This window comes from Pocillopora verrucosa, chromosome 13 (genome assembly GCF_036669915.1).
Source record: "Pocillopora verrucosa isolate sample1 chromosome 13, ASM3666991v2, whole genome shotgun sequence".
Classification (NCBI taxonomy): domain Eukaryota; kingdom Metazoa; phylum Cnidaria; class Anthozoa; order Scleractinia; family Pocilloporidae; genus Pocillopora; species Pocillopora verrucosa.
The window spans coordinates 13,742,631-13,767,251 of NC_089324.1; the positions used below are offsets into that span (position 1 = coordinate 13,742,631).

Consider the following 24,621-nt stretch of genomic DNA (forward strand, 5'->3'; position numbering starts at 1 on the left):
GGTCCTCATGCAAAGATATTCTTTCTGTGTCACACATACAAAGCCTAGGTAAACACCTGTAGGCATCTAGTTTATTTTGAAATGGATTTCAGTACTGTATAAGTGCTGACATTTTTGGTTTAGCTATACATGTATACAACAAATTGTTATTGTTAAACCTCCTCATAGTTCTATGTTTTGTGTAAAAAGTTGATTTTTTTTAATACTTACATTAATTCTGTTGCTAATGTAGAGTAACAAGGAAATCAATGGTTCTGGAATTCAAAATAGCCTAAGATACAACTGTAAACAGTGAATTATTTTTGCAAAAGCCAGTACTAACTTCTGACTAAGAGAATATTGGCTCAAGGTTGTGTCAGTGTACAAATGACATATTTAGTGCCAATGTTCCCAAGTATGGCTCAAGAAAGCAAGGTAACAGTCATGCACCAGTGTCACCTGGACTAAATTTGTTTATTTTTAATTTCCTGGCTTCCAAGTAAAAACTACATATTTTATGATTGTCTGTATGGTGCAACAATGGTCCGTTTGGCAAAATCCTGACCAAGTAAGAACCAATCAGAAGTCTTGAATTTACCCCAGGACTAACCTTGCCATTGTGATAACATAAATTATCACCAGACACATACTTGGATGTGTGCAGCCAATAATAAGTATACCAGTTTTGATAAAAAGTTAAAAAAAAAATTGATCAGAAGTATTTACATGATGTGATTAATGACTGATCATGTATTGATTAGCAGATGACAAAAGGTAAAAATTTACTCAGATACTAATCAATCACTCTAAATCATTACTAGTTGGTGAATTGGATTCCTAAAAATCGGAAAGAGTTAATTGAAAGGAAGCTTGCAATAAATCACTAGCTGACATCTGTAGAAAAATTATTTAGTCTAAGTACTTAACAAGGAAATCAGTATAACAGCACAGTTTAAAAGGAGAATCTAAGTAGTCTATCAAAAAGAAAAAATATTTCTTTCAAACTATAAAATAATAAACACGATCACATGAAATACGCTGGGAATGTTTATCGCTTTTTGATCAAATGCATCGTAAATACGGGAGCAAATTTAGTAAATACTTATATAAGCCCGACATGAAAGCTAGTGTAAAACACGATTGTGAGGATGTGCAACATGACGTGCTGAAAACTGAAAGTGTTTCGATCATCAGCGCTTGCACTAAATCAAATCGATAATTTGGATATTACTTTTAACTCTCACGAATTACTTTTTTTGTCCAAGGTAAATGCCAAGTATTGACTGCGAATTTTAGCTAATTCGACAGCTGTAGCTTGTTCGAACAAGCTAAACTTAAGTAGCTTATAAGTAACACGAAGCGGCAAAGCAATTAATACACGCCAGAATCAATAAAGGTTAGCAATCCTCGTTAGTTAACTGCAGGAACGTCTTTCATGGCCGGAAATCAGAGAAAATTAGGACAGATTAAGAACATGTGAAAGAGAAAAAGTTAGCTGAGAAACTTGGAATAAAAGTATTACCTTCAATTATGTTCAAAAATCTGATACAAACATGCGTTCTTACCTCAGTCGCGGAGATGGAAGCCACATTTGACTGTTTTACGACCTTGCTTCCTCAATTCCACGTGGAAATGTTTCAAAAAAAGTAACCAAGACCAGGAAAGTAACAAGAAAGACTTCAAAGTTATGATACAGAATGAAGAATCGTAATTATAGCTTGTTGTGAAGATGAAAGGGGGAGTCCCTTGGCCCATAAGTCTGTGCAAGCTTGAGGCCGGAAGTGTTTAGCTGAAATTGAAAGAAGAGCCCGTTTGGATTTGTGACCTACGTCTGTAGTTTGGCCAAATTATTGCTTTGAGTTTAAAAAAGCTGTTTTTTTTATGCATCGCACTGTTTCAGTATTGAAAATATTAAAAACAACGTAACGAATGTTATAACTGTATTACATGGAAACGAAAGCCGGAAACGTGAATTTCTAACCGACACTGAACACTAAAAAAAATTGATCTACATCATAAAGAACTCCCGTAAAGGTTTAAAGATAATTTATTTGCAATAGTTACAAATTAAAAGTACAACGAGAACAAACTCCTAAAAACTGACTATGAAACGTGTTCATAGAAGTAAGAATTAAATATTTCTCATGCTTTTCTTGTGTTCTTCCAACGTCGACTACATTATTCCATCTCACTTTTACATGTTCTCATTAGCAATCTTAACATAACACATGAGAGGGAAGTCTTTCTAATATTAGAAAAAAAATTCCTCTCGGAATGTATTCATAGAAATTTTGTGATTGCATATCCTTTAGAGGACCTTACAGCCAAGAGGGTTTGTGACACTGCACTGATTCAGGGGATGCGTTTCCAGTTTTTTTTTTTCCTGAAATGATTTTTTAACTGGCGGTGACATACCTGAGTATTTGTAAGCGTTGTGTCGTATTTTACTCGCCTTACGACTTCTTCAAAGCAGAAACAATGGGTGAAAATACCAAGGAATACTACAAACCAAAAAGTCTAATAAGCTGTTTATGATCCAACTGCTTTTTTTTCAATCCCTAAAACCCTACTCATTTCTCATAAGGCGGGAAAATTAAAGCGGATAAAGAAGCCCAGCGTGCGCAGCCAATCGCCTAAACATATTTTTTATAGTAAAAAATAACCGACTGTACACATGTGGTATACATATTCGCGTCCTTTGAAACTACTTTGTGCAGTTGAATTATAAAACCAAATTATCTTGTTGTACCCCTCACCGACGCAGCACCACAGTTTCCTTAGAAAATAAACCCATTTATTGATACGTTGTTAATGCTTTGTAATGATGCGTTGTTGGTGTGAGGCCAAAAGCAACCAAAATGAACCTAATAGACTGCATTCGGAGCAGAAATCTCCCAAAAACTTAGCCTACTTTGTATGTCTATACTTAAACATTACTGACATACTTCTCGAACGCTTCACATAACATTCTCTCACTTTCATACAATCAGCTATACTGTATATGATTATATCTCATTTTTACATGTTTCGTTATTACCCTACACACTAAACTTAAGAGGTAAGTCTTAGAAACACAATCAACAAGCATTTCTCGTGTTCGAAAAAGAGGAAACGAGTGGCTGCGAATCATGAACTTAAGTGTTCCAACTAGTTGCCATAGCAACAACAAACTGAAAGCCACTGAATAACAGGGATTTCTTTGTCTTGGCTAGATTAGTATTAGTATGGCTGATTTACGTAGCAATGGTTGATCAGTGTCGGGGGAAGCTGTCATCATGGTAACGTCACAATCCCTTGTATAAGAAAAAAAAATATACGATAAATTGAGGCAGTACTTAAGTCAATTTTTTCGGGTATGTGCCGCTGGTCTTTTAGAACCCCCTACCCCGTTACAGTCTATTCTGTGGCTTATTATCGACCCCATCTTAGTCACTTTGGCAATACACGCTGGTAAAAAACTTATAACAACGAACTTCCCGTTTTAAAGTCCTCACTTTCCTCGAATTTTCTTACCCCCAAAATTCCGAAAATGTGTGACCCCATACTTGTAATTAACTCTGTTAAAAATAATACCCCATTGTAGTCAACTCGGTCGTGAAAATGCCACTCTATCCAGCGGATCATCCCCATCAGCCTATGATTAAGAAGTCCACCCCCACGGAGTGGTCATACATGCTGTTTTGCCTCTGCTACGATCTATATACAGCAGGAATACACAGTGCATGTTCTTGTAGCAAAGTATACCTTGTAGAGATTTTTCATTAACATCCTGTGAAATTTCTTTCTCAGCTGTTTCAACGTCCAGAGTTGGAACTTCAGTTGAAGTCTTCTCCATAGCCACTACAGATGTGAAAAAATGCTTGAAATTAAACTTCTGTTTTAACACTATCATGTAAAAAAGTGTCTGCAAAAGGTACTGGTAGACATCAGCTCAACGGAGCCTAAATTACAAAGTAATATATACGCTCTCGACAAATGGGGTTAAAAAAGCAACATTAGAGGTGATGAGATTTATAAATCTCACATGATATAGTTAAGTTCAAAATATACACAACATTGATTTATTTCCACAAAGTTAGGTGTTATTAATCCTGTGGAAAACAGAGAAAAATTCAGTAACTGCGTGATGTTCATGTCAGTTACCGCCCCGAGGCAAACACATCCGTGAAGTTTGAACCAATCAAAGCTGGAAGCTCTAACTCAAAATATATGCACACCAAATTTCATCTAGAAGACAATTGATTTTCTATGCACTTAACTAAAGCAGCAGTTTCCACCCCATAATCAACAGTTCAAATCAAAAACCATAAATGCATGAAAAATAATATTTTTAGTATGAGTCTCGCGCTAAATGCGTGACTTTTGTCACGAAGCACGTTCTCACGCGTTCTTGCTGTCTGCCGATATCGGGTCACCCACTAGTTAAAAAAAAAAAAAATTCTAAAGCAGGTATTTATTTTAAGAGACTCTTTTCAAATCATAATTTATATGTACGATTTTAGGCCTGTAACTAACGGCGTAATTTCTTCCAGTCGGTTGTCTCATATGTAAGATTTTACGCCAGTAACTAACGGCGTAATTTCTTCCAGTCGGTACATTATATACTGTAAGATTTTACGCTGTTAGTTAACGGCTTAAAATCTTACCTATATAAATACCAACGCACATAGTGGCGTAAAATCTTACAGTCTGTAGACTGTGTTAGTCACATATTACGCTGCTATCTAACTACCGGCACTAACATAGCCACTATTGTTTTAAAATATTCACTAACATACGCTTAGCGGCGTGTTGATTTGGCGTTACACTCAGGTGGCAATTATTTCACTGCGTTTGAAGGCTAATCTTTCGCCGTTTAGAACAGACTGCTGGAAACGTAGACTCCATTAACAAAGAAATTTTATAGTAGATTACAACCATTCAAATTGTCGTTCCTGGGAATCGCTTTGGGAAAACAAACGTCACACCTCGCAGAAATAACAGCGTGATCTGGTCTCCTTTGTGGCCGTTCTTAGACTCGTCACGCAACGCTCCTCTTTTTTTTGCACTTTTTCCACGACCTAAGTAGTAAACCTACCCACAGAGTTGTTGTAAAATATGGGGAGTTGTGTCATATCAACATGGGTTACGAAAGATAAAATTGATTTTCATATGGGGATTGGCACGGATAGAGTCGCTTTCAGTTTTGATAATAATATTATGAACGAAACTAAAAGTGCTTCGATCAGCGCCAAACATTAAGACCATGCGATGCATAAATATGAAGAGGTGTAAAAAATTGTGTGAGAACAAAGATAAAAAAAAGGCGTAGACATGTAAAAGTATAAACATGTCCGTCGGCGTTCAAAACTGTGCGACAATATCGAGAACGATAGACAGTGGAAGAGACACAATCAAAGAGGCGACGAGCGTTTCTTAAGTGGGAAGGGGGCTTGAAACACGGAGAGCTACTGCAATGTCAGCGGCAAAGATTATCAACTTGGCGTGCGCAAGTCAAAACTAGCATTGAGGTCCCCATAGGATCTGTTTTGGAGACAGACAATGAAAATTAACGCATTTTTTGTATTTTATACACTGTATATTTCTCTGACACAAAGAAGTAAAAAATAAGTAAAGTAGAAAACTGCATTAAACAATCCAAGGCTTTAAGTAAAACACGCGCTGAACGGAGACACTAAAATGAACTCATTAACTCCAAGGCTGATCATAATTTAAATTTTCCTCACAAAATCAATACACCGACAAACATGGTGTCAATAAGAATCAGAGAAAATCTAAACTGAAAGATATTTCTTTGAAACGTAATGCCACATTGAATTCCCGGAATAAAGCAACAAAGAAACACATTCTTCTCAGTTGGGAGAATTTTTCTTCAGAACTTGTGAGTTCATGAGTTAATTGAACTAAGGTAAATGAAATATTGTCTTAAAATGCAAATAAAGAGTGCATCAAAATACTTCATACGAAATACATTGAGATTATACAAAAGCATATTTAGTTAAAACTGTTCCAGCGTGTTTTTTTAAATCCCACATTACATCATATTCAACCATGTGCGAGGTTAAATATTACATATTATACCGACATATACCAATGGTAGTTACGAAAATCTGCAGAATTAAGATTTGTTTTGCAAAAATTACCACTAAATCAGCTGTGATACAGTATATCTTAAACTCTTGACCACATAACGGGTTCTAATTACAAAGCGTGCTCTGAATACCTACGTATAAATTCTTAAATCTAAGAAAGGTATTAAAGGACATCTTCAAATTACACTAAGGTAAATTTAAAGTAATGAAAAAAAATTTGAACTGGGAATTTTACAAAAATTGAAAGTTTTATCCTTAAGCCCTAGACCTTTTCAACTACGGACTTCGTTTACATTAATTCATGAACCATTTCATCAAAATAATTCTCATTGAGGACTACATGGCTTACTTTAACCAGTGCCGTAGCAGGGTTAAAATTATTGGGGGGGCCTAACCTTCATTTTTACTGTTCTACTCTTGTGTTCAATATATATTTTTTGGAGTTTGCCAAATTATTGGGGGGGCCCGGGCCCCCCCGGCCCCTCCCCACGCTACGGCATTGCTTTAACTGCTTCCCTTATGTATTGGTATAAATATTTTCCTACTAGAAACAACAAATTCCATGTCACATACCATGGTCACACCCATGGAAGCTTCAGTTACAGTAAACTCTATGTCGCTGTTTCCAGGTTTAGATTACACGGACAATTTTTTACCTCTCTGCCGTGGTTCTTTAAAACGAACAGATAAATGTTTGATAAAACGGACTAAAATTGACCAAACTCATTTAATTAAAACCAGGGTTGTAACCAGCCTTTTGACTTGTTGTTGACCTGTTCCCTAAGAAAGTTCAATTTTTATTTAATCATTTGCAAGAGTCATATTATAAAAGTCAAGCTTCCGGAAAACAGTTGTAGGCCGGGCCTACGGGACTATAGACTGGTTATACCCCTAAAAGTTGGTCTAATGTCTCTAACATATGGTCGGCAAATTCAATAGTATCATCTCTGATGTTTACTTCTTCAAATTAAGCTTATGATGGCAATCTTGGCATCGATAGAATTGCATTAAAATGGATTGAAAAAAATGATAATCAATTTTTCATGTAAATATAATCTCAATTTGTGACAAAGGAATTTATAATGTAGAAAAATCATCCAAGTTTCATCAACATATGACTGCACGTTTTGCAAATCAAATTTTTTGGAAATAAAAAAAAAAGATTCGCTAACTTTTGCAAATGACGAATGGCTTACTAGAAGCTTAGAATATTGAGAACCCGTTCGAAAACCTCCTGCTTTTGTAAAAGAAAAAAAACTTTTAAGTTGTTTTCCATGCAACTCATTGTAATACACGAACAGAGCTGAGTGTCATTTTGGCGAAAACAGAAACCTCGTAATCGGCTTCAAATACTGCAAGCATTCATAACAGAAGAATTGTTGGATTTCGATCTCTTCGCAAGCATTTAAATTTGTAAAAGTAAGAAAAAAATACAATTCTACTGATCAAAATATAATGAAATAGACTGTTTTTATTTCTTCACCAAAGTAAAGTCACACATCTCAAGTTCCATTTAACAAGAGTAAAAAGTAATGAAAGATAGCCAAAAATCGCCAAAACAGAGAAACATTTAAACCTTCCAATTTCCTGCGTCATTCTTTATCAAATAAAAAAATTTCATTTACTTGATTTTATATTCAAAATTTCTCTTTCCTTTGTCATAAAGTTAAGAGTAACGTCATCTCCAATCAGCAAAAAGGGCGCCCAGTATTTGATGTCGCGGAACTCGTCTGATTCTCTGAGGCTTTTCATGGCCAGGTTCAGGGATTCGCTTGCAGGTTTACTTTCTGCAAGGTGTTGATAAAAGCATTTCATGAACTCAAGAGTAGCCTTGTCTTCAACCGCCCACAGGGAGACCACAACAGCCCGAGCACCAGCCCCCATAAAAGCGCGCGCAATGCCAACTACACCTTCTGCCTTGATCTCGCCTCGACCACTGTGGCAACAACTAAGCACAACAAGTTTGGCGCGAAGTTGAACATTCAACACATCTCCAATTGTTAAAATGAAATCCTCCTTCGTTGGCTCAGCAGATCCTCGGTCTGGATCAGGCGTAAGAGCAATTTCGCCAGTTTCCATACGTCCGTGTGCCGCAAAGTGCACTAAGGAAACGGAACCGAGTCTTTTCAACACCTCACGTTTCGTGGCTTCTCTGCCAGTGATAGGCGTGATATTCAGAATCTTTCCGATCATTTCTACTTCTTTTTTAGCACACGGAAGCTGCTCGAGGGGTTTCTCTCCCTTGCTGTTAGTAACCTCGGCTACCCACGGATCTCCTACAAGTAACGCGCCACTACTTTTGTGATAATCATCTGGGCAATCGGCAATAAGTCTAAGACTTGTAAACGATGGAGCGAGTCGGATTCTGAACGATTCACACAGGTATTTAAAATTTCCATCCTTTAATGCAGCGTAAGGAGCGAGCCAAAGGGGTCCATCGGGAATAATGAGTAGCTCATCCCCTTGAACCAGTTCAGCCACCGGCTTCATGACGGTATCATACAAAGTGCTCAAGCATTCGTTTTGTTGCATGAGAGGTTGAGGGTTGTCATCTTTAGTTTTCTCATCTTCTCTTGGACGGCTCTCCCTCAAAGTATCCAAAGATCGGTTCTCGCATCTTACATCAGAACGAACACCAAGTTGTGTATAGACACCGAGCATGAACGACTCAAAGGACTGGCTGGCTCTACTGTTCTCTGAAACAGAACCATTGAGTTTGCTTTGTCTTAACTGAACTTGTTTTCCTTCGGACACAACCCAAAGATTGACGTCAGCTCTGTCCACTGCCTGAAAAACAGTGTTTGATGAAACGTGTTTTAAAACCGTTAAATCTTCATAGTCTCCATTACACTGACTTGTTCCAAAACGAAATTCCATAAGGTCGATCAGAGCTTGAGCTCGTCCTTTCTCAGCAGCAAGTAAGGCTTCATCTATATTACCTTGTTCTACGAAAACTCTCCACAAACCCGTATACGCCATTTGATACTGATTTCGAAAATTAACTTTCCACTCATCTTTAGATTTTAGAAGTACTCTCAAGGAATTGTATAAGGTTATGCTAGCTTGGTAATGTTCAACGGCTTCTGGAAGTCGACCTTGCACCTCAAAAACGTAACCTAAGAAATAGTAGGCCGTTGCCTCCATGGATTTGTCTTCGATCTCTTTGGCAATTTTGAGCATTTGCTTGCATGACTTGTTGGCCTTGATCAAATCTTCCAGAGTTCGATACACGTTGCCAAGACTGCCATAAGCAGCACCCTCCCCTTGCTTGTCTCCTACTTCTTTAGATAATTTAAGACATAGATTGTGGTACTCCATGGCTTTTTCGAAATCACCCAGACTGTAACTAGCATTGCCAAGATTGCCATAAGCACCACCTTCCCCTTTTTTGTCTCCTATTTCTTTAGCTATTTTAAGATCTAGGTTGTGGTACTCTATGGCTTTTTCGAAATCACCCAGACTGTGATAAGCATTGCCAAGATTGCCATAAGCACTACCCTCCCCATGCTTATTTCCCACTTCTTTGGCTATTTTAAGATGTAGGTTGTGGTACTCTATGGCTTTTATGAAATCACCCAGCCTGAAATAAGCATTGCCAAGATTTCCATAGGCTTTACCCTCCCCAAGCTTATCTCCTACTTCTTGAACTATTTTAAGATATAGGTTATGGTACTCTATGGCTTTTTTCAAATCACCCAGACAGTCATAAGCATTGCCAAGATTGCCATAAGCACTACCCTCCCCATGCTTATTTCCCACTTCTTTGGCTATTTTAAGATGTAGGTTGTGGTACTCTATGGCTTTTTTGAAATCACCCAGACTCTGATACGCATTGCCAAGGCTACCACAAGCACTACCCTCCCCATGCTTGTCTCCTACTTCTTTAGCTATTTTAAGATGTAAGTTGTGGTACTCTATGGCTTTTTTGAAATCACTCAGACTGTTATAAGCATTACCAAGATTGCCATAAGTACCACCCTCCCCATGCTTGTCTCCAACTGCTTTAGCTATTTTAAGATGTACGTTGTGATATTCTATGGCTTTTTTGAAATCACCCAGACTCCGATACGCATTCCCAAGATTGCCATAAGCCTTGCCCTCCCCATGCTTGTCTCCTACCTCTTTAGCTATTTTAAGATGTAGGTTGTGGTACTCTACGGCTTTTTTTAAATCACCCAGACTTTGATAAGCATTGCCAAGATTACAATAAGCACCACCCTCCCCATCCTTGTCTTCCACTGCTTTAGCTATTTCAAGATGTAGGTTGTGGTAGTCTATGGCATTTTTGAAATCACCAAGACTGTAAGAAGCATTGCCAAGATTGCCATAAGCACCACCCTCCCCATGCTTGTCTCCTACTTCTCTAGCCATTTTAAGATGTAAGTTATGATACTCTACGGCTTTCTTGAAATCTCCCAGACTCCAATGCGTATTGCCAAGATTGCCATAAGCACCACCCTCCCCACGCTTGTCTCCTACTTCTTTAGCTATTTTAAGATGTAGGTTGTGGTACTCTATGGCTTTTTTGAAATCACCCAGACTTTGATAAGCATTGCCAAGATTGCAATAAGCACCACCCTCCCCATCCTTGTCTTCCACTGCTTTAGCTATTTCAAGATGTAGGTTGTGGTAGTCTATAGCATTTTTGAAATCACCAAGACTGTAAGAAGCATTGCCAAGATTGCCATAAGCACCACCCTCCCCATGCTTGTCTCCTACTTCTTTAGCTATTTTAAGGTGTAAGTTGTGATACTCTATGGCTTTTTTGAAATCACCTAGACTGTAAGAAACATTGCCAAGATTGCCATAAGCACTACCCTCCCCATGCTTGTCCCCTACTTCTTTAGCTATTTTAAGATGTAGGTTGTGGTACTCTCTGGCTCTTTTGAAATCACCCGCAAGGCGATAAACATTGCCAAGATTTCCATAAGCACTGCCCTCCCCATGCTTGTCTCCTACTTCCTTAGCTATTTTAAGATCTAGGTTGTGGTACTCTATGGCTTTTTTGGAATCACTAAAACTGTTATAGGCATTACCAAGATTGCCATAAGCTTTACCCTCTCCATGCTTGTCTCCAACTGCTTTAGCTATTTTAAGATGTACGTTGTGATATTCTATGGCTTTTTTGAAATCACCCAGACTCTGATACGCATTGCCAAGATTGCCATAAGCACTACCTTCCCCATGCTTGTCTCCTACTTCTTTAGCTATTTTAAGATGTAGGTTGTGGTACTCTATGGCTTTTTTGAAATCACCCGCACGGTGATAAACATTGCCAAGATTTCCATAAGCACCACCCTCCCCATGCTTGTCTCCTACTTCTTTGGCTATTTTAAGATCTAGGTTGTGGTACTCTATGGCTTTTTTGAAATCACTAAGACTGTCATAAGCATTACCAAGATTGCCATAAGCTTTACCCTCCCCATGCTTGTCTCCAACTGCTTTAGCTATTTTAAGATGTACGTTGTGATATTCTATGGCTTTTTTGAAATCACCCAGACTCCAATACGCATTGCCAAGATTGCCATAAGCCTTGCCCTCCCCATGCTTGTCTCCTACCTCTTTAGCTATTTTAAGATGTAGGTTGTGGTACACTGTGGCTTTTTTGAAATCCCCCGCAATGTAATAAACATTGCCAAGATTGCCATAAGCACCACCCTCCCCATGCTTGTCTCTTACTTCTCTAGCTATTTTAGAATGTAAGTTGTGATACTCTAGAGCACTTTTGAAATCACCAAGACTCCGATACGCATTGCCAAGGTTGCCATAAGCACCACCCTCCCCTCGCTTGTCTCCTACATCTTTAGCTATTTTAAGATGTAGGTTGTGGTACTCTATGGCTTTTTTGAAATCACCCAGACTTTGATAAGCATTGCCAAGATTGCAATAAGCGTTACCCTTTCCATGCTTGTCTCCCACTTCTTTAGCTATTTCAAGATGTAGGTTGTGGTACTCTTTGGCATTTTTGAAATCACCAAAACAGAAAAGAGCTTTGCCAAGGCTACCATAAGCGTTACCCTGCCCGCGCTTGTCTCCTACTTCTTTGGCTATTTTAAGATGTAGGTTGTGGTACTCTATGGCTTTTTTGAAATTACCCAGACTCCAATACGCATTGCCAAGATCGCTATAAGCGTTACCCTCTCCATGCTTGTCTCCTACTTCTTTACTAATTTTAAGAAGCAAGTTGCAGTACTCTATGGCTTTTTTTAATTCACTTAGATTGCAATAAGCATTGCCAAGATTGCCATAATTGTTACCCTCTCTATACTTGTCTCCCTGATTATAGAAGTCTATGACTTTCTTGACATCACCTGAACTTGCACTGCCATAGCCATAGCTAATAGGATCTTTTTCCTCCCCGGACTCATCGTCCACTTCTTTGAGAGACCGAAGTCTTAATGACAACAAGATCCTATTACCTTTGTCGATCTTTTTGATACGTTAAGGTTTAAATATGTGAAAAAAACAAAAAAAAAGTATTTTTTGCACATTGGTACATAATAGTCCATTTTTAAAATTGCGTGTTAGGTCCTCAAGCCTTTGAACAGGATTGTGGCTAAGGGTGACCTTGTTATGATACAACATTTCTGCTTTCCAAATGCAAATTACTTTGTTATTATGCTCACTAGATATAAGTCTCTATCACAGCAAGGTCACCTTCAGCCTCACTCCAAATCAAAGGCTTGGCAACTAAGAACACAACTCTAAAGTGGCCCATAACGAGAGTTTGCGTGAAAGGTAGATGTTTAATTAACATTCAGTTTTGAAGTCAGTTATGAAGTAAATCTACATACGAAAAGTTTTATTCCCGTGTGCAACCTCAAATTTTAATGCCAAATATCCAGATATAACCCCTTGTTTCCAAAAACCAGGAAGCACTTGCTCGATTTTAAATTAATATAGCTTTCACATAAGACTAATGTTTTATAGCAGTGGAAGAAATGAGTCTAGAACACAGATATGTGCCTTTAAAAGTTCTCTCTGGCCATAAGAAAAGACGACGAAAGTTTCCACGTCTCTAAGTAGTGGAGGAAATTTAAAGGAGAAAAATCAACATAATATAGAAACATTACCAAGCTTCTTTTTCCGACTCGTTTTAGAGGGATCATCTACCCACATACCATGTATAAATTGGGTGAATATTAGTCTTTTAACTAAACTAATGTACCAGTTGTGGCATGGGTAGTATGACGAAGTCATGGCTAGAAGGAGTATATCACTATTAAGTCATAAGGTATTGCGTTTTCCCACAGTTTTTAGTCACACACACTCAAAGATGACAAGTTCCCATCGTAATTAATACCCTTCTTTGCACTTTGGAACACATCCTTTATACCCACGGTTAAAAATAAAATATTCCTTCAAAGGATACAGCTAATCCCTTATCACACCAAGTGACGGCTTCTTTAAATCTCTTCAGTTCAACACAGGCAGTGGCTCCTGTAGGCAACAACGCAAAAAAGCTTATAATTACTGTAGCTCAATTCCAAGAAAAGAACCAGAAGCCATAGAAAGCTAAATCATTACAGACCAGAAAAAACAAAACAAAAACAAACTAAAAGGAAAAGAAAAAATAGAGGGGCCGCAGCCAGGATAAAACATCTTATGAAATTTAAAAACGATCTCTGGCTAAAACTTTTAAAAATACGAGCTTTCGGCTGTTTGCGCTACAGCCTTCAACGGGTAAAATGATAAAAAGGTAAAAAATATTAGGTGTGAAGTACAAAGTAAAAATTGAAAATGCTGATAACTAAGAATGTTTGTTGAAATGAATGTTGTAATGTCCGGGCAAAGGACAGGAATTGTTGTCCGCATTGGGAGTTAACTTGGAATGCCACGCTTCTAGTATTTTTCTTGTTCTGAAACCGCCTTTGTCAATAATAGATGCATTATCAAAGTCTATTGCGTGACTATTGGCCCAGACGTGATTGACAATTCTTGAGCCTTTTGCCGTGGTTTTCATATTTCTGAGGTGTTCTTTCTTTCTTTTGTTGAAGGCCCTGCCAGTCTCACCAATATAACACCATGAACAGTCACCACAAGGAATTTTATAAACAACATTTGTTTGCGATTCCAGCGATGGTCGAAATTTTGGGGCCGGGAACTGTTGTTGAAGGGTGATGAGTGGTTTGTTCACCACTGTGATGTCGTATTTTTTGAGGACACGAGTCAGAGGTTCTGTTACGCTTTAATGTATGGAAGAGAGGCGAACGACTTGCGTGATGTTGTTTATAAAATTCCTTGTGGTGACTGTTCATGGCGTTGAATTTCAGCTTCAATCAAAATAAAAAATAAAAAATTTGAATTGATATTAATACTAGTTTCCCTTTAGTTTGCGTAAACATATTTGTTTTATATATTAAAGTTCACACGGCAATCAGGTGGACAATCAGACATGGTTTGATGCTATTCTGGTTTGCAGATTTAATGAATATAACCGAAGAAGTTACAATTCATAGACCCAACGATTCGACATTCCTGTCTAGTGCCTTCATCAGGGGTGATCTAAACGCTGCAACAAGAGGTCCTTTTATGTGGATATCCATTATTATTATTATCCCATTATTTTTTCAGTTTGGTACACGTTTGAAAGAGCATCAAAAAGCAGTTTTCTTTTAAGCTTTATCGGAGCACACATGCCTAATTAACCATACAATTGGGTGGGATAATTCTAAAATTATCACCACTAATCGGCGTTATCACCAGCGCCTTTGTTTGGAGGCTTGGCATATTAAATCCGCCCTCGCTCCTTTAAATCGTGACGATAGCGGCTTACCTCCTGACACCTTGCCAGAAAAAAGGCAGCTAATTAGGGATCATATAAAAGGACCTCTTGTTGCAGCGTTTAGATCACCCCTGATGAAGGCACTAGACAGGGGTGTCGAAACGTTGGCTCTATGAATTGTAACTTCTTCGGTTACATTCATTAAATCTGCAAACCAGAGTAGCATCAAACCAGGTCTGATATTTGTGTTACTCAATCAGTTGATAATTGATTCCTAAGAAGTGACTCAAACTAAGGTTTGACGTTCACCAAGAATAAGATTTACTCATGCCGTCTCTAATTACATACTTATCGCATGTATTACCGCACTTGAAGTTGAGTTATACTTGACAAATGAGGAAGTTTTGTTACAGCTTTGAGTTAAGTTAAGTCCTTACTTCTTTTCAAAACAGCTAGATAGTGACTGAAGATATCTGACACCATTACCTCACGCATTGAGCAGAAGGAAACTAAAATACTCATGCTGAAATTTTGCTTTGCATTTAGCATTGAGTTCCTCAGCCAACTCAAAATAATATTCTCATCGTAATGGAAAGTCACAGCACAGCAGCCAAGAACTGGATTCAAATGTACCTCAGGGTGGTCTAGACCTCTTTATCAAAGTCAGCTGAGACAAGATTTAACTTTACTTAATGTTAGAGTGTTGAGTTTTTTTTTTTTACTTTTATTATAGCACAGTTAATATATCTAACCTCTCACAATTGCCTTGAGGAAAGTTGGATTCAACTCAATGGCTGCTTCTGCATCCCTTAGTGAATCCTGGTGATTCCCTGTTTTTAAAATAAATATCTCTGATTAGCTGTATATATAGCAAACCCACCACCTTTACATTAATTTTAGGAAAAGCTTACGATGTTTATTGATGTCTGGGGTAAGAGGTTACTTGTTGAAATTTTTGAGAGGCCAAGATAAGGCGCATATTTTTCTATTTTTGGGCATGCATTCAAAATCATCGCCTTTTTCAGAAAACTACTGCAGACAGTACTGACAGCCCTTAGCTTCAAAAGAGAAAAAAAGCATATTGAAGTGCCTATGACACCAAATTTGTTTTTTGCATTTTCTGGTTGATAGCTGTGTTTTAAAATTAGAAATAAACGACCCTAGTAAAGTACGCTTTGGCGGCCAAAAAGTTTCCCCATTAAGCGCGGCCAAAACGATCATGTTACATAGCTGTGACGTGCAAAGCTATGAAAACACGTCGGCGACTTTGGTGAGGAAAGGAGGAATCGAGAAGAAAGGATGAATGTATTGCGTGACCGGAGAGCCAAATGATGTTAGCTACAAGAATAATACACTTATACCGGGTATTTCTGTACACTACTTTCCAAAGGATGTAGCTATATGTCCAAAATGGACGCGTTTCGATCGTCGATATGATCTTCGATATCGTCGGCTCCATCCTGCGTACCGGCTTTGAAGACGTCTGTTACCAACACATATCACTAATCAAATCAGGGGAAGACAACCAATGAATTCAGCTGAAAAGACCGCTAATTAAGGAGTCTGCTCCCACACCGAACACGATTGTTCAACGTTCTTTTCGGCTGACATTTCACAAGCGAAGAATGGTGAGCTTCTTATTGTTGTTTATTTCACACGCTTGAGATATACTCATACTCCTCATCTTTCCACATGACTACAATTTCGCTTTTCTTATCGTATGAAAATCCTACCAATTGTGAGTTATATCGTATTTTAATAACAGAAATACATTATTTGTAATGAAGTTCGAGCCCTTTCCTGAGCTGACCGATATCCTGTTGCGTGAACAGTGCGAAACCTCTGGCGGATACTGGCCTATACACAAGCTCGAAGGGGCCGTTCCCCATAACCTAAGTTTCCGGAAATCCATCCCACGAGCCATCCATCCCCCCCTGCCCTCAAGAAACTAAAATTTGCAACAATAGCAATTTCATTGTGATAACTGCACTGCAACGAGATAGATAGAGAAACACAATTTTTATTAAATTAGATGGTAGCGAATCCATTAGTGCTGTGTGAAAGTCGATGCCTACGAAATATTAATTTATAATACTGATGTCAGTTATTTCTTTGAGCGGAATGGGTCATACGGCAAAGCTGCACTTAAACTAAAGAAGTTTTTCTCTATTAAAATCCCTAACTTAGATTATCTTGAATGAGATGACTAAAAGCTCACTCGTTTTCTGTTCGGTTCGAACGGCTCGACGTTCGCGATGATAGCCTCTGCCTTTACAATCTCTAAGGAAATGAGCAACTTGCAGCGAAATTGCCCTATGACTTCTCGGTGAAAAATCATCGTGCCTTGTGATCCAGTTGATTCTTTGGTCAAAAGTTAGCTTTTGGTTTACTAAGGAAATTTTTCTACAGTAACGAAACTCTAAGGTACTGACCAAGGGGAAGCTTCCCCCGCACATAGTGCTAAGGAATAAAAAGTTATGGCAACAGAAACGAACACAGCTACCTATTCTTGGAATAGATTTCGCCATAGAAAACAAAACACAAACGCAGCAAACTAAACATTCAGTAACAGGAATTTTTTGTTCTAATCTTGACCTGAAAACCGCAGGCGAGAAACTGTCTTAGTCAGTCCTCGTCGAATGCACACGGTTCTCCTTCATAGAGGGCTGAATCGTACTCGCAAATTCCATTTCTTCTCTTCTGCTCGACTAAGATGTATCACAACTCACGGTAGAGCTTGCTGAAGGTAGGAATACATTGCTATTGGACATTATATCAAGAGTATTTTAATGCTGACTGATGCAAATCAGTCACTATCATCTTACCAAGTTTAAAATATGCAATAGCCCTGTTGTTGTACAGTTTGGCCTTCAGTTCTTTCTCATTGCAGTTCATTTTAATTCCTTTTGTGTAAAAGTGAATAGCATTGATGAAATCTCCTTTCTTGAAGGCCTCATTGCCCTCGTTCCTGTAAACATCAGCTGTGGCTGCAAAGAAAAGATAGAAAATAATTTATGTCAAAGTCTGTGGTGGTAGTTAATTAGTGTATAAGCAGAGCTGCCAAGATCTGGAGATTTAAAATCTGCAGATTTTTCCTTTTGTGCCAGCTGCCACTTTGCACCTGCCTGACTTGACCCATCCCCTGAAAACCGTTAGATGATGTCTGCAGCTTGACCCCCCTGCCCCTCATGGGAAAAACCCCACTCAGTTAATTTATGAGACTTTTTATGGTTGAAAGCTCAACCAATTAGACTCAGTTGCTGTTGTGATAATTGTTTAGAAGAGAGTGCAATCCCTACTTCAAAAAGATCTAAACACATTCAAGAAAACTAACCATAATAACATTAGATGTGGGAAATCTGGAGTTAAATATGTTATATTTCTTTTGGAAACTGACCCAAATCCTCATTTATCTTGAAGGATTAATGACCCATATGGAAGGCCCAGAGTCTCGTTCTGTTTCTGTGAGATTAATAGTTATGATAATGCTGATAATGTGGGTGACAACAGGGATGATGATGAGGACAACGATGATGATGATAATGAGAATTGAGCATCACTCAATTTGAAGCAAACCCCTGGACTTTTGGAGGTTGGTCTCTTCAAACTCCCCTTCCCCTCCCCATCCCCCTCCCCTTCCACCTCCCCCTTCCCCCCCCTTTCTCCCCCCCCCCCGGCAAAAATTACGATAAAATGTACCCAATTTCTTGGTAAAAAGCAAAATTAGCAACTGTCACTCTCAAGCAAAATTACCCATAGACAAATAGTTGTGATATAAATGATAAGAATAATAAAAATAAAGAAGATGAGATTATAGGTTATGATAATGCAGTAATGTGGATGACAACGGTGGTAATAGTAATGACGAGAATTAGACGTCACTCAATTTGAAGCAAACCCTTAGGCACTTAAACTTTCAGGGATTGGTTACCAAAAATTCCTATCCCCTCGGGTAAAATATGTGTTCAAATGCCCTACCCAATTTTTAAGTAAAAAGCGAAATAATAAGCAACTGTGACTTTCAACACATTGACCAAGCTTTAAAACCTAGACCTTGTGCAAGTTTTTCTTCTTAGCCACTTGTTAGTGAAAGTGCACTATCTACCTTAAACACTATCTACCTTAAACACCACCATATTCAATGATATAACACTTGTATTCTAATGGAAAGTCTTTACTTTTCTGGTTCAAATTCCCCAATGCAAATTGTTTAATCTTATCTTCCCCACCCCCCACCCCCCTCTATGGCTTGGATGATGATCAATGAGAAGGGAGGGGATGTTGAAGCCTTTGAATTGATTGTTAATGCACTATAAAGATGATGATGATGATGATGATGATGATTATGATGATGATGATGATGATGGTGATGATGATGATGGTGATGATGATGATGATGATGGTGATGATGATGATGATGATGATGGTACTTATGATGCAAACTTACAAAATGGATGTTATATGATGATCAAAATAAAGTATTTTTCACTTATAATTATATCTGTGTTAAGCAAATGTCAAAGGTTTCTGTGTCATAAATCCTCTCAATGAACAACATATTCTAATCATAGAAGAGAGTCATGACCGGCCAAAATCTCATTTAAAGTGGTAATACAGTGTATCCTTCTCCAAATCCGCTTGCTTCTTGAAACTGGTGGAAAAGAAATTGTTCTAACAATAACTGATGCCAAACTCAAGCCTAGCTCACCTCGTAAAGTGTCCTCATCAAAATCTGGTACATTTTCTTGGTCAGCTAAGTCTTCTTTTTCACATGAAACTTTAATTGGACTTCTTCCTGAAGTCATAGCAACTGTAAGAAGATGCTTCTTCCAAAAAGTTGCTTTTTAAAGTTATCTTGGCCTGAAAAAAAGATGGTTACAAATGGTCAATAAACATCTGAGCTCAACATATTACCCAGCTGTAAAATAAATATTTTCTCCCCTCTGAGCATGGGAGGGATACACTTTTTAGACACAAGATCACAAGTCCATTAATGGAATACAAATAACTGATTAAGAAGCAAAAGAACAAAAGATGCATATACTGAAGAAAACAAGAATTTATTTTAAGAAGAACAGTAATTCACCTCTTATAATAAAAAATTTCAAGATTTATAAATACATTCCCAGTTAACTGAGATAAATTGGACAAAAATCATCATCTGTGTCTCACAATTTCAAATAGTTTGTAATAGCAGCAGTTCAAATTATTAATTTACATTAAGAGGCTGTAGGTAGTTAGGTAAAGTCTGTATTTGAGCAGTGGCCTGTCCAGGCCCTGAGCTTATGGTTTTCTCACATGAAGTGACTAGGAGTATTACTACCCACCCCCTGGACACGATACTAATTCATCACATGGTTACCCAACCCCCCCCTTCTCCTCCCTCCCCACAACATTTCATCAGGCTTCCCTTGACTATTATAAATCTCTACTACTCATTTATACTCCTTGGTGGAGAGGGGCACTGTGAGAACAAAACACATGACTCACCCTGAGGTTTCAACTGCAGACCTCTTAACCCTGAGTCCAGCACAGGCCCGGTTACATATGCAGACCTCTTGACCCTGAGTCCACCACACTAATTATAAGGCCATGCATGGCATGTCTCAATGAAAGGGGAATTAAAGTTTATGCTGAATTCTTTCTCATAAGAAACAAATCTTACAAAACTAAAGAAATGTTCTCTTGTTTGATTTTTAAATAGGGATTACTGGTCAAAACTTATACAGGTCATTCAATTTCCTCCAGTTCAACTGATGCCCATATTTGTATAGATCGGTGTTCGTTCAACTGTTACACTTATAGCAGGAAATTTAAAGCGCTGAATTATATACACTAACGCATGCTGATGTATGTTGAAATGGATTTCAATTTGGTACAGATGCTGACAAATTGTTATCGTGATCGCTTTATGTTTCTATTGTTTTGTGCAAAAAAATTGATTTGTCTTTGATGGTAACTTTAATTCTCCTGATAATCAAGACTGGTTGTTTTTCAAATATTATATAATCCTTACTGACTGTCTTCATGTAGAAAAAATTTCAATGAATGTAGACTAACAAGAATAGATTGTTCTGGAATTCAAATTAGCCAAAGATACATGTATAGCATAAATCATTTTCCAAAAGTTAGGAGTAACTCCTTACCTACCAGTCTAGTGTGAGGGCTTAACTCAGGGAATATATATTGGCCTAAGGTTGTGGCAGTATAGATATGACATGTATCATGCCAATTTTCCCTTGCTCAAGAAAGCAAGCTTAATCCATTGTCACTTGGAATAAACCGGATGACTTTGAATTTTCTGGCTTTCAAGAAAAAAATACATGTTTTATGATTGTCTGTATAGAACAATGATGGTCCATGTGGCAAATTATCCTGACTGTGTAAGAACCAATCAGAACTCTCAAATTTACCTCCAGACTTAACATACATTTTAAATTATCACCAGACACATACTTGGATGCATGCAGCCATATGTAGAACTATAATTAAAACCAGTTTTGATAAAAAAAATTGATTGGAAATATTCAGTCAATAAAGCTTGAGCTATTGACATTTGTTGATTGACTATTTCACCTCTATTTTATTTTCAACCAAGGGCATCCCCAACGCTTTATCCAGGGTTTTTGTGATTATTATGTTTCCAGAAAACATTTAGCATGTGCAATACTGGAAGGAAGTTAGTTTTACAAGGATATGGGAGACCTTGAAAGAAATATAGTATAAAGGATATTTGACTATATCTTTGCAAAATTCACTTGATGAACCCTTGATTTCCATTTCCTTTAAATAAGTAATTACCAGTAAATCCTAACGTTCATTGGAAGAGGGTAAAAGTTATGCCATGTCAGCTAGGCAACAATGTGAAAAAAAAGCAATGAATATAAGTATGTTTATGAACTTAAGGTGAATTTGCCAATTTTGGTGTATAATTCTGCAGATAGATATGTTTCAACATTCCTTTTCCATCTGATAACAAAAGCCACATACACTTTCTCAAGCTTGAATTTTGGGAGAATTATGCATGATGCTTAAAGCTCTTACCACACAGAGCCTCTTGGACTTCTTTTTAGGTGTTTAACGCTTTAACACCCGGCCAAGATCTCATTAATAATTCTCCTTACTGTCTGCCATACAATATTTATGATGCTATTTCTGAGAATTTGGAACTGGATCAACTAAAAAATCCTTTAACTTATATTTTTTTTATTCTCATCACCCCTCTGATTAATATTGTATTGATATTGTAAGGAGAATTCTACCTTGGTCACTCATGGGAAGGGTGAAATTAATGATTGCTTGTATTTCCAAGGTCCTCATGCAAAGATATTCTTTCTGTGTCACACATACAAAGCTGTAGGTGTCTAGTTTATTTTGAAATGGATTTCAATACCACACAGGTGCTGACATTTGTGGTTTACCTGTACAAGTATACAACAAATTGTTTTTCTAACCCCTCATGGTTCTATGTTTTGTGCACAAAAATGATTTTTTTTTACTGCTTACATTAATTCTGTTGCTATCAAGGCTGGTTGTTTTTCAAATATCATATAATCCTTGCTGGCTGACCTCGTGTACAAAAAAAATTCAATAAATGTAGAGTAACAAAGAAATCAATGGTTCTGGAATTCAAAATAGCCTAATATACATGTTAAGTGTAGATTATTTTTGCAAAAGCCAGTACTAACTTCTGACTAACTGGTGGAGCCGAGGGCTTTTCTAGAGAATATTGGCCCAAGGTTGTGTCGATGTAGAAATGACATATGTAGTGCCAATATTCCCAAGTACGGCTCAAGAAAGCAAGGTAACAGTCATGCATCAATGTCACTTGGACTAAATTTTTTTATTTTGAATTTTCTGGCTTTCAAGTAAAAAATGCATGTTTTATTTTTGTCCATATGGTGCGATGATGGTCCTTTTGGCAAAATCCTGACCAAGTAAGAACCAAACAGAAGTCTTGAATTTACCCCAAGACACATACTTGAATGCATGCAGCCAATAATAAGTATACAAGTTTTGATAATAAAGAAAAAAAATTGATCAGAAACATGTACATGATTTGATTAATGATTGATCATGTGTTAATTAGCTGATGACAAAAGGTAAAACTTTACTCAGATACCAATCAATCACTCTAAATATGCAATCATTACCAGTTGGTGAATTGGATTCTTAAAAATCGGAAACAGTCAATTGAAAGGAAGCTTGCAATAAATCACTAGCTGACATCTGTAGAAAAATTATTTAGTCTAAATATTTAACAAGGAAACCAGTATAACAGCACAGTTTAGGACAATTCAAGTAGCCTATCAAAAAGAAAAATATTTCTTTCAAACTATAAAATAATAAATTAAACATGATCACATGAAATACGCTGCGAATGTTTATCGCTTTTTTTTTGATCAAATGCATCGTAAAAACGGGAGCAAATTAAGTAAATGCATATATAAGCCAAGTATTGCCTGCAAAGTTTTAGTGAATTCGACAGCTGTAGCTTGCTCGAACAAGCTAAACTTAAGTAGCTTTTAAGTAACACGAAGCGGCAAAGTAATTAATACACGCCAGAATCAATAAAAGTTAGCAATCCTCGTCAGTTAACTGCAGGAACGTCTTCCATGGCCGGAAATCAGAGAAAATTAGGACAGATTAAGAACATGTGAAAGAGAAAATGTTAACTGAGAAACTTAGAATAAAAGTATTTACCTTAAATTATGTTCAAAAATCTGATACAACCATGCGTTCTTACCTCTGTCGCGGAAATGGAAGCCACGTTTGACTGTTTTACGACCTTGCTTCCTCAATTCCACGTGGAAATGTTTCAAAGAAAGTAACTAAGACCAAGAAAGTAACAAAAAAGACTTCAAAGCTATGATACAGAATGAAGAATCGCAATAGCTTGTTGTGAAAATGAAAGGGGGAGTCCCTTGGCCCATAAGTCTTTGCAAGCTTGAAGCCGGAAGTTGCTTTAGCGGAAATTGAAAAAAAAAGAGCTCGTTTGGATTTGTGACCTAGGTCTGTAGTTTGGCCAAATTATTGCTTTGAGTTTAAAAAAGCTGTTTCTTTCATGCATCGCACTGTTTCAGTATTGAAAAATATTAAAAACAACGAAACGAATGTTATAACTTTATCACATGGAAACGAAAGCCGGAAACGTGAATTTCTAGCCGACAGTGAACACTAAAAAAAAATTGATCCACATCCTGAAGAACTCCCGGAAAGGTTTAAAGATAATTTATTTGCAATAGTTACAAATCAAAATTACGACGAGAACAAACTCATAAAAACTGACTATAAAACGTGTTCATATACGTAAGAATTAAATATTTCTCGTGCGCTTCTCGCGTTCTTCCAAGGTCCTCAACATTATTACATCTCACTTTTACATGTTCTCATTAGCACTCTTAACATAACACACGAGAAGTAGGTCTTTCTGATATTAGAAACAAATTCCTCTCGGAATATGCTCATATAAATTTTGCTGCAGCGTGAACATAAACTGTTAATTCTGACTACACTCAGACGAGATATTCAATGTGAAAGTTTATTTAGGAGAAGTCAGCCAGTCTTGTAGTCTACATATCCTACTACAATCTGCAATGTTCTGCAAGTATTCACTGAAAATAAAGGGTTATACAAAAATAGGCTGTGCTACGCCAGATACGAAAAACCCCTAAAAAACCACTCTTTAGAAGTGGCCAAAAACTATGAGGAAACGTATTCCTCATCTAATGCAGCAGCACTATACCCCGAGGAAAGGGTAACTAAAATAAACCTAGTTACACTACTAAATTACACAGAAAATTCAATGAAAGGAGTGATGTTTTA

The 24,621-nt window shown here is 37.5% G+C and overlaps 2 protein-coding genes across 3 annotated transcripts in view; both read right to left on the reverse strand.

Annotated features, from left to right (window-relative positions):
• Nucleotides 1-1,706, reverse strand: part of LOC136277703 (tetratricopeptide repeat protein 28-like) — a 13,859-nt gene extending 12,153 nt beyond the window's left edge. For both annotated transcript variants that reach the window (XM_066160235.1, XM_066160234.1), the window contains exon 1: nt 1,545-1,706. The gene's annotated coding sequence lies outside the window, so the exon portion shown is untranslated. The remainder of the gene's footprint in view (nt 1-1,544) is intronic.
• A 3,909-nt stretch (nt 1,707-5,615) lies between these two features.
• LOC136277702 (tetratricopeptide repeat protein 28-like) lies at nt 5,616-23,683 on the reverse strand. The gene is made up of 6 exons (XM_066160233.1): nt 23,543-23,683; nt 19,505-19,656; nt 17,622-17,783; nt 15,549-15,626; nt 13,444-13,511; nt 5,616-12,500 (listed from the first exon to the last, which is right to left on the reverse strand). The coding sequence occupies exons 2-6, from the start codon at nt 19,599-19,601 to the stop codon at nt 7,689-7,691; spliced, it is 5,217 nt and encodes a 1,738-aa protein (XP_066016330.1). The 5' UTR covers nt 19,602-19,656; nt 23,543-23,683; the 3' UTR covers nt 5,616-7,688.
• Between the last annotated feature and the right edge of the window lie 938 nt (nt 23,684-24,621).

What these genes read in the sequence shown, in the direction of transcription:
- LOC136277702 (XM_066160233.1), bottom strand. Translation starts at nt 19,601, where the DNA reads ATGACTTCAGGAAGAAGTCCAATTAAAGTTTCATGTGAAAAAGAAGAC. An exon ending in TGATGAGGACACTTTACGAG is followed by an intron (nt 17,784 to 19,504) that starts GTGAGCTAGGCT and finishes TTTTCTTTGCAG; the next exon opens with CCACAGCTGATGTTTACAGG. An exon ending in TATTGCATATTTTAAACTTG is followed by an intron (nt 15,627 to 17,621) that starts GTAAGATGATAG and finishes TTTTAAAAACAG; the next exon opens with GGAATCACCAGGATTCACTA.